At 36.3% G+C, this 11,028-nt stretch overlaps 1 protein-coding gene across 1 annotated transcript; it reads left to right on the forward strand.

The window, feature by feature from the left end:
• Positions 1-3,033: 3,033 nt before the first annotated feature.
• Positions 3,034-10,315, forward strand: LOC142174260 (uncharacterized). The gene is made up of 6 exons (XM_075240052.1): positions 3,034-3,579; positions 3,924-4,011; positions 4,063-4,346; positions 9,605-9,721; positions 9,794-9,885; positions 10,033-10,315. Exons 1-6 carry the CDS (start codon positions 3,034-3,036, stop codon positions 10,313-10,315), a joined length of 1,410 nt encoding a protein of 469 aa, XP_075096153.1.
• Positions 10,316-11,028: the final 713 nt, after the last annotated feature.

Consider the following 11,028-nt stretch of genomic DNA (forward strand, 5'->3'; position numbering starts at 1 on the left):
AAAGTTGTTTTCCCTTTTTCTTTACTTTTCTTTTTCCATCACTCTTTAATTAACGAATAACTGTGATTTTACTATGTGATTGTTACCTTTAAAATTTTCAAAAGTGTAAGAGTGCAATAATTTTGTATGTTGCTTTGCTTTTAAGCTGGTGACCTATACACGTATGGCTCTGAAGTGTTGAGAGTACAATAATTCTCAAAGACTTTCTTGGTCAGGTAGAAAGATTCAAAGGCACAATTTTTATTTAGCTAAAGCTGGTGGGTGGAGGAATCAGGAATGCAATTGCATGAATTCCAATTTTGCCACTAGGAGTAGTACTGTCTGTTTATTCCATTGATTTCCTTTTATTAAACAATTATGTTATCTTGCAACCTATGTGTCAATGCAGCCAATATTTTTTCCGCAAAATCACTAGTCTCAGAACACTAGTTCTTTTGCAATTAACATAACATTATACGAAACCGTAACACACATGAACTATATCCGCAATAATTCAGAAAATATTGAAGCCTACGGCAATAAAAAGTCAAATATACTTGACAAAACATATATCGATATAAAAATATCAAAATTAGGCTTTCTTGGAATGCAACTTTTTTCTTTTTTAATTATACATATGGTAGTGAGGAGAATTATGGAAGGGATTACAAGATGAAAAATCAAACTCTCTTCTATAACTAAAAGTAAAAATTCAAGCAACCAACCTTCAATTACTAAAATTATCCAAAATAGAGATTATGAAACTAAGATTTAGGTTGATGGAATCGACCTTCACCAACAAGGTGAAAATCCTGATAACCAACCAACTGAACTTTTAAGATTGTCACAAATCGAGATTGTGGATATAAGATTTAAGATTGTCGGAAATCTAATTACCCTCACCAACAAAGTAAAAATTCAGGAACCCAACCAACTGAACTATTAAAATTTCTTGGAACGAAGATCGCGAAAATATGATTTAGGGTTACTCTCAAAAGAACGCCTTGATATCCTTTCATTTTTCTTGCCAGGAGCTTTCATCGTCTTCCCATTTCCTTTGCAACACCAATGGAACAACAAAATGAGCACAAAACCAATAGAAATATTGGTAAAAGATAGTGGGGATTTTTGCATCCAATTATTCAACTTCTCCTTTGTAGTGGATATCACTGGATGCTGAGGAATTCTTTCCAATAACCATTCAAACGATGTCTTTACAAAATTTGCAATAATTGGTGTTGATTTTTTGACAATTTCCTTTGCATTTTCCACCATATTTTCTGGTTTTATCTCCTTCAACTTCTCCATTGTAGCTTTTGCTATGCTTTCTACGTTCAATTTGTCCATTGATGCGCTATCTGCTGATTGCTTTCTCTAGTTGTGTCCCTATGTATTTGGCTGGTTTTTATAAAATGAGAGATACTACTGATGCTTTCCCACTTAGGCCCATGGTTTTGTTAAAGACGAGATCCCACTTAAGACCCCACCAAAACACCTTTGTCTTTTTTGGGAATTATACCGAAATAGCCGCCCCTTTAAAATTAAAATATACTCTCTGCGTTCTATTTTAATTGGTGCTTTAGCTTTTTTCATGTTTATAAAGAAAACAATAAATATAAAGTATAATTTACTAAACTAACTCTATTAAATATTTTTTAAGTATTGAGCAGCATTATTAAAAATTATAATATTACGAATATAATTGGAAACGATTACCAAATTTATTCTTGAATTTTTAAAATGACAATTATTTTGGATAAAATTATTTGAACTAAAGTAATTATTAATTTGGGAGAGGTAGTTATCAATGTTGGATAAGATATACTGTCTACATCACACCTCTTGAATTATGATCCTTAACCAAATTCTACGTTAATATGGAATGCTTCTTGCATTGGGCTACTCTTAATTTGTTTGGAATGCATTTATAATATAGATTTAAAGCTATATATATTGACAAAACTTAAAATTATCTTTAGTTCTGAATAATGAATAACTAAGACTTTTTCTTTTCTCAGCATCCAAATATACTTACATTATCTCTACTTAAATTTTTTTATAATAAATATAAATTTTAAATAAAAAAATATAAGTAGTATATGTTGAAAATATTAGAGAAAATCTTGATCAAATAGTGATTATTTGTTTCATGAAGATAGCTCCAAAAGCTAGGAGCTGGTGGTCGTCCGTGGTAATAATAGGAGTAATAATTATAAGGTGTTGTTACTATAGAGAGAAAACGACAACCATGGAGCTCTACAGGCGCATGTTAAGCATGTTTTAGCTAACCTGCGCTTCAGCCATGGCTAGACATAGGAAGAAGCTTCCATCGCCATCGGAAGCTATGGAATATGAAGTAAAGGAGGAAACACCTGCTCACAATCAACCTAGTCGTTGGTTAACAGGAATGGGTAGTGCACCTACAGCTTTTCATAAACCAGCAAAGGATGGGGAAATTGACGGAACGACAGTGACGCCGGACACATGTATTCAACAGAGATTACTTCCGGTAACTTTTGATAGTTTTTTGCCACAAAAATTCCAGCCAATTAGGGAAAAAATTGAAGAAAATGAAGCGCAAACTCTGCTGAAGGAAACCACGGAAGCTGCGCAAGTCCATCGGCGATTGCAATTTTCAGCACAAGTAAACTCAGGGCAGATCCAGCAAGATATGACATGTCCCGTGGAAGTTGAGAGGAAAAAGTAAGCCATGTAGAAGAATCGAAACTCTCAAAAGGAGAAACATTATGCTATGTATCGCCTGCTATGAGGGATGGTACTTTTGTCGTGCAAATTGAAGATGAGGATACGAAGAAACATGAGACCTACTGGGGCACAACTTTGATTGGGTTTGTGCTAGGTGACAACCCTTATGAGAAAGCAATGGACAACTATGTCACAAATGTATGGAATTTTGTTGAGAAGCCTCAAATTCTATATCATGAGGATGGATACTATATTTTCAGGTTTGAAAATACTGAAGATAGGGACCTAGTACTCCAAGCAGGACCTTATACATATCACAACAAGCCTTTTGTGTTGCAATAATGGAGAATGAATTTCAAATTTGATCTAGGAAGTGTGAGTGTGATTCCCTTGTGGATCACATTTCCAGGTCTACTACTGAGGTTTTGGTTTACAAAAGCACTCAGTAAACTAGCTAGTGTTGTTGGGAAGCCTTTGTACACTGATAAGATCACTGCTGAAATGGAAAATGTGTCATATGCAAGAGTTTTGGTGGAAACTGACATATCCCAACCACTGCCAGATAGTTTTGAAATGCAAACTAAGAGGGGAGTAATAATTCAGCAAATTGAATATGAATGGAAGCCAAAGTATTGTTGTGAATGCATTAGATTTGGGCATAATTCAAACGAATGTTGGCTCAAGGAAGTGCAGAAAAAGGCAGTGGAAGTAAAAGTCCAACAAAGGGATGCTGGGAAAAAGAAGCAACAACACAGAGGGACCTTGAAATGGATGCCAAAAGATAAGAGTAAGGATGATGTGATTCAACATACTAGAAATGAAGGGGACATGCAACAAACAAATGACAAAGGAGATGATAAGCTTACTGACAATGAAAAAATGAAGGGGAAAAGTGTACAATAAAGTGCAGTAGTTATGATGCAGTCCACAAACAGGTTCTCATTGCTGCAGATAGAAGATGATCCAGGAGATGCTGGCCCATCCAGCTTCACCCAAAAATAATCTTATGCACATGGAATATAAGGGGTCTGAACAAGGCCCATAAGCAGAAAGAGTTAAAAATCTTTCTGAGGAAACATAAGGTTGAGTTTATAGGCTGTTTAGAAACAAGAGTAAAGGAAATGAAGGCTAACAGGATAATGAATAAAGTATGCAGTGATTGGAGATTTTGCTGTAACTACAAGGAACATCCAAATGGAAGGATTTGGCTATCGTGGAAATAAAATGTTGAGGTGCAGATACTGTTGCTTGATGAACAGTTTATACATTGTGAAGTCCAAGAAAGAAGTTCCACTTTCAAGACATTGATAACTGTGGTGTATGCAAGTAATGAGGTAAACAAAAGGTAGCAACTATGGGATAAACTTGTGAATTTAGGAGCAACTATTAAGGAGAGTTGGCTACTTAGTGGAGACTTCAATAATGTCCTCCACACTGATGATAGGATAGGGGCTCCAGTTACACAAAGTGAGATCAAGGGCTTCCAGGATGCAATTATTACCCTGCAACTCACACAATTGAAAAGTTTGGGATGGTTCTATACTTGGTGCAATAAACAACAACTGGAAAAGAGGGTATACAATAGAATTGACTGGGCACTGGAGAATGTTGAGTGGATGCAGAAGTACAGTCATATTGAAGCAGATTTTCTAAATCCTGAGGTGTCAGACCACTCCCCTATTCTACTACAATGCAAGGTTGTGGATCAAAAAAGGAATCTGCATCCTAAACCTTTTAAATTGTATAGTTGTTGATACCCAATTTTTTTCTATGTATTTTTATACTCAAAATACTTTTAAAATAACATATTATGCATATATAAGCACACCCAAGAGTTTTAGTATTTTTTTTCTAATTTTTAAGATTTTTAAAATTGATTTATTGTCTACTTTTAGCAGTGCAAAATCCATAATTATTCCCAAAATCATCAATTTTTGTGTATAATTTATTTTATTCTCATATTTACACAAAAATATAATTAAGGTAATTTTTTTATATTTTTTTTCTTACAAATTTATTTGGCATTTAAAAGCTAAATTACATAATTGCAATTTTAGCCTACTTTATGATTAACAACCTTTTATGATTGTAAAATTAGTCCCAACATTTTTAAACTAATATTTATATATTATTAATTGGCTCAGTACTTTTAATTTGCTTTTAAAATCTTTTTTACTATTTTTTATAAAATAAAAGGGAAAACTGGCTATTTAACATTCAGCCTCATTTCATTGCAATTACAGCCTATTTACATTTTAATTTTGGCCTTCAATTGACCCAATCCTAACCCCAATTGGACCAGACCAATTTCGTTTTTAACCCAGCCCCCGACCCAATTGAAAAACCCGCCCAACCTTTCTTTCAATCCAGGCCGTTGATCATTTTGATCAACGGCCAGGATCGTCCCTTACCTTTTTTAATCCCCAAACTACACCCTAATCCCTTCATTTTCATTTGGTCTACCGCCTTTGAAACCTATCGTCTCTCAAACCCTCTCCAACTCTCCGAAACCCTAGTTCTCTTCTACCATTTTCCAACGCCATCTCACCGGAATCCATGGCTTCTCAGGCCATGGACAGCCTATACTCACCTCCTCCGGCTCTTGCATGCCTGATGCTCGAAGGTTCGAGGCCAGACCTCGAAGGTCTTCACTCATACCTTCACCGATTCGAAGATTCCGGCCATCTCCGTCCCTGCTCATGTGGCTCTTGGTCTTCTGAACCTGTTTCTGACCTCATCCGACTTAGATCAGACTTTTCCAAGCCTTTCTCGTTCAGGGTTCTTCTGAAACCCTAAAACCTTCGAGGTTCTTCTGATCCTTTTAGATCCATTGTAGATCTGTGTTTTTTCTTGAGCTTCTGAGCACTTTTCCGAGATTTTCCTCAAAACTTTGCTTCAAAAAAAAACTTTATCTTTTCCGATTTAGGGTTTGTTAAGTCATTTCAAAGCTTTTCTGATTTTAAACATATTCTATCATGTTTCCTATGTTGTTCTTCTACTATGCTTATTATGTTGTACTTCTACCGTGCTTCGTATGTGTTTTCCCTTTTTGTTGTGACTCTTTATGTCATTCTAGAACTTGCACGTCGAGAATCTTAGTTTCTTTGAGGTTTCTGAATATTTTCGTGGTAATGTTTGCTTGATTATTTGTCTTTCACCTCTACACTCGATTGATGGCAAAAGCCCTAAGATTTAGGTTGCATTCGAGTTCTGATGATTATTTGCTATGTGATTTGTTTGGTTCTCACCTCTAAAATTGTTTGATTTCGAAGCCCTAATTCTTTTGGACTTATTTGATGTTTCTGAAAACTGTTTCGTCTATTTGAAGTTTCTCGATTGAACTCAAAGTCCTTCTTGTTTAACTTCTGCTTCTCTATGTGATTTGGTTTCTTGCAATCTTTGAACTAAAGGACCTTTTACTTGATTCTTTAGCATGCTTCTGATACCCCCTTCTCCCTATTACTAGACCAACCTATGTGACTACTATGTTTCACTGTCTACGGACTTCGTAGTTGTTATTGTTGTTTCTCTTTTCTATGGTTTAACCTCGCATGCTTAAAGTTTGTGCACCCTTTATACACACCGAATGTCCCTCTAATATGACCTTAGATTTTGGACTGATTTCAGACCTCTTTGTGTAAGCCTGATTGATTCTTTCCTTATTTTTCCTCATATCCTTTCCTTTACCTCTTTTCTGACTTGGTTCATTCGAACAAGGCTTTCAACTTTGATTGTTACTAGCTGTTTGATTGATTTCATTTCCTTATTTTTTACAAACCAAGTACCATTGGATTTTTACCTTAAATATCTTTTATGTGTTTACCCTTATTGTACTGCTTGGGAAAATATTCTGATTGATTCTTTCCTTAATTGCCTCTACCCGTTTGAAATCAGAGTCCCTTAATTAAAGGAAGATTGATTTCAAGGTTATTCCCTTACCTTTTCTTACTTTCTTGCTGCACTATAAAAGGGCCCATCCCTTCTATACTTGAGACATCATCATTTACTGATTTTTGAATTGCACACTTTCAATTATAAACTCTTGGAATTCTATACTCTCTTCTGAGATCTTCTATACTACTTGCTCGCAATTTGGCTTACAAAAACTTCTACTTTCACTTATTATTCTAAAACTGGTATGTCCCAATTTTGATTCTAGCATCAACCCCAATGTGTTTACTTACAAGCTTCTATGTCCATGTCTACTTTACTGCTTGGTAGAGTTCAACTTTTAAAGTAGTATGCTTATGTCTTGCTATCTATTGCTGCAATGAATCCCTATTCCTCACTCTCTTTTATGTGTTTGAGCTATGGTTTAAGACATGGCAATACACAAGTTATTGTCCATGGATTAAAACTGGATCCTTTGGATCCTAGTCTCTTTCAATTTCCCATACCCCCATTCCCTTATGTGTGCTGAGTTAAGGTATAGCATGGCAACATCCAAATTGTTGTCCAAGGCTAAACCTGACCTTCAATAGGTCATAACTCTCTAATTTTTAAGCTGACATGTTAGTCAGGGGTGTGCCAGCCTATCCTATGGCTAGGCATGACCATCAACCTGCCTTGACACCCCTACCCTTCTATTGCACTTGCACTCATTCTTAGAAAATTAAGTTCTGCCCCTCTCTTGTGAGCCTTGCCTTGGGACCCCCCGAGCTCCCTCTGAACTTGGACACCTGAGGGCTGGCCCTTCCACACTGCACTATAACTCTTTCTAATTAATATCTTGGGTGTAAGCACTGCCTGGAGTTCTTGAAACTCCTTGGATCTCTGAAACATCCTAGATAAGAGAAGGCTTTGGAATCTGGATCTCAGAAGTGGTTCAATCTCATATTGTCAGACACCAAGTCTGAATTAGGCTGCTCAGATGTAGCTGTGATTTCTGATGTACTTTTAATTTCTGTCTTATTTTTTTATCGGCCTGTAATAATTTGTACAAACTCATGGGGATTTAGTGAAAAGGGAGGGGGGTTACTTTATGCACAAAGGGTAAAAACCATGCCTATAGGATTTAATTTTTGGTCTATGCAACTATGCATATAGATACCATGCCTATAGAGATCTGCATTCCTGCATTTTATAATGACATTAGGCCAACTGTTAGGTTTAATAATAAATCAGCATATAGATATCATGTTTATAAGGCTGTCAACGTTTGAAAGGTATTAAAATCAGTAACTCGTAGAGATTATGCCTATAGGAACTTCAAATCAGAATTGTTTCACTCGTCTAAAACAGTACTGACCCCTTTTGCTAAAACCAGCGACTTTCTGCACGTTTTCTGAACCCTTAAATTTTTCTTGCAACCAAATCAGTGCATCTTTTCTTTCTCGATAAATATTCTCAAAACAGTGCATATTTTCTAAAAACTTACAGCTTTCCCGATAATTTGACAAACATTTTTCTAATCCATCTGAATTCAATTCTTTATACTTATCTGATAAACCTTTTGAATCAATTTGCAATTCAGTTCTTTCGTTAAAACTCGACAACTCCTTTTCTTAAACAAGTATGTTTTCTGAAACTCGTTTTAAACCATTTTTTCTTTGTATTAAGTCTACAATCCTTTTTGAAACTTATCTCATTCTGCAACTCCTTTACAATTAGTAGTTTTGTCCCACACTTAGGGTAAAGTTGACTAATTAAAGTGGCTCAGTCTTTGTCAACTGCATCCGAGTGAGCCTAATGCGGACTTCCTGTCTAAAAGTATGTGTTGAATCAGTCCGCTTATTGCTTTAATTTTAAAGACCTAAACAGTACATGAAAGACATGCTAAACTCTGTGATTTATCTGATTTAAGGAGGTTTACTTGAGCCTTACTTGCTTATATTCCCCCCACTTCTACTTGTATTATGTGTTTTGATTGACGCCTTAGTATTTTGTCCTTTGAAACCCTCAAAAGGCCCCAAATCCCTTTTCCTTTAGGATTAGTAGTCTTAAATACCTCTGGGACTGCTAAAATTGGGATGAGTACTAGCATACAATAAGTAACGAAACTTTTTGCGCTTCAATACCTTAACGGGGTGGGAAAGGTAGAATATGGATATGATGATCGGTGCACTAATATCACGTGTGACCCCTCTTCTGAGGAGTGATTGCTGGATATTGCATTGATGTGATCCATATTATCGGTAAACCTAGGACCCCTTTCCCCTTTACTTGTTATTTTTTAAGTTTTCTTTTAAAACTAATTTTCTAAACTCTCTACTTCTTCAACTCTTAAACTTATTTGCAAAACTATGTGAAGCCCCTTTGCTTTATTTTTTCTACTTGTCTTCTTGAAGTCACAATTATAGCATGGCCGGGAACCACACTTGTGGATCCTGAGGGGTGCCTAAAACCTTCCCCTCGGGATAATTTCTAGCCCTTACCCTAATCTCTAGTCTCTTCATCTCAAACTCTTCTAAAAAGTGTCCTAATGCACTATAATCATTAGGTGGCGACTCTTCAAAATTCTGAAACCCAATTCTCGAAAGGGAATAGAGTTGTCCTTCCCAATGTCGTATACCAAATTTCTGACCCTACGGTTAGAGAAACATGGGGCGTCGACAATAGCTCTGTGATGGATTATGCTGACTTTGCAGGCATAGTGGAAAAGGTATGGAATCAATAGGTAAATGGAGGCAACATGCACAGGGTATGGAATACACTTAAAGATTTGAAAACTGAACTGAAGGAATTGAACACTTATATGGCTTCCTATAGGCTTCAGCTCAATAAGACCAGGCAGAAACTTTAAGCCATTCAGAGTGAACTAAAACACAAACATATGGATCAAAGGTTGATTGATCAAGAAAAAATGGCTATGATGGAAGTAGAGAAATAGAGCAACATAAAGGAACATATTCTACATCAGAAATCTAGAGCACATTGGATAGCTTGTGGAGACTCAAATTCTAAGTATTTCCATGCACAGTTGAAGCTGAGGACAAACAAAAATACTATAAACTCTATCTACACTGACTTGGGAGACAAGGTATCTGAACCGATACTGGTGGAGGAAGAGTTTGTCAAGTTCTTGATGAAGCTACTGGTAGAGAATAACACTACATGTGAATGTCCAAACTCTGAGGTCATACGTCAATGACCTTGTCTTAATATGCAGCAGACAGAGGACCTAATCAAAGTAGTTACAAGAGATGAAATACTTCAGGCAATAAAAGATATGCCCCATGATAAGGCACCAGGAGTGGATGGGTTTCCAATTCAATTTTTCACATGACATTGGCAAGTAGTAGGTGATGATATATATGAGGATGTGAAGGATTTTTTTGTGACTGGGAGGCTGCATAAAAGAGTGAGTAGTACTGCTGTAACACTGATTCCTAAAATGCAAAATCCTAGTCAAGTTAAAGACTATAGGCCCATAGCATGTTGTACAACAATGTATAAGATCATCACAAAGGTCCTCACAGCAAGACTAAAACCAGTCATTGGAGGTCTAATTGGGAGATCACAGTCAGCATTTATAGAAGGTAGAAGTATTACAGACAATATTTTGTTCACACATGAATTGTTCAAAGGATATAATAGAAAGGGTATCTCCCCAAGATGTGTTCTTAAAGTGGATTTGAGGAAAGCTTACGACACAGTAGAATGGTGTTTTTTTAGAAAGATTGCTTACTAACATGGGGTTTCCTTACAAATCCACAAGATGGGTAATGGAATGCATTTCATCAGTTACTTATTCTCTAAACATAAATGGTGGACTCACAACACCTTTCAAAGGCAAGAGGGGCAAAGGCAAGGAGACCTAGTGTCTCCCTATCTCTTTGTCCTGGCCATGGAGTATTTGCAAAGGGAGTTCATGCAATTGACAAAGATAAAAGACTTCAAATTCCATCCTAGGTGCAAGAAATTGGGTGTGGTACATGTATGTTTTGCGGATGACTTGCTAATGTTTTGCAAGGCTGATATACAATCTGTCAGGCTATTAAAACAGGCTTTTCATAAATTCTCTAAGGTATCAGGTCTTCAAGCAAATGCTGACATGAGTTTTGTCTATATAGCTGGAGTTTCAATTTGGAAAAAAGAGGAAATTTTACAAGAGCTGGGGTTCCCTGAAGGCAGCCTACCTTTAAAGTACCTTGGGGCACCATTGGGTTCCAAAAAGCTATCCATTGCTTAGTGTTGGCCACTAGTAGAGAAGGTAACTCAAAAGATAAATTGCTGGACATCGAGATTATTATCATATGCAGGGCGACTTCAATTGATAAGATCAGTTTTATTTGGTGTGCAATCGTATTGGACACAAATATTTTTATTACCAAAGAAAGTGATGAAGATGATTGAGGCAATCTGCAGATCATTTTTGTGGACTGGTTCAGCTATTGTGTCAAG

The sequence above is a fragment of the Nicotiana tabacum genome, chromosome 20 (genome assembly GCF_000715075.1).
Source record: "Nicotiana tabacum cultivar K326 chromosome 20, ASM71507v2, whole genome shotgun sequence".
Lineage (NCBI taxonomy): Eukaryota > Viridiplantae > Streptophyta > Magnoliopsida > Solanales > Solanaceae > Nicotiana > Nicotiana tabacum.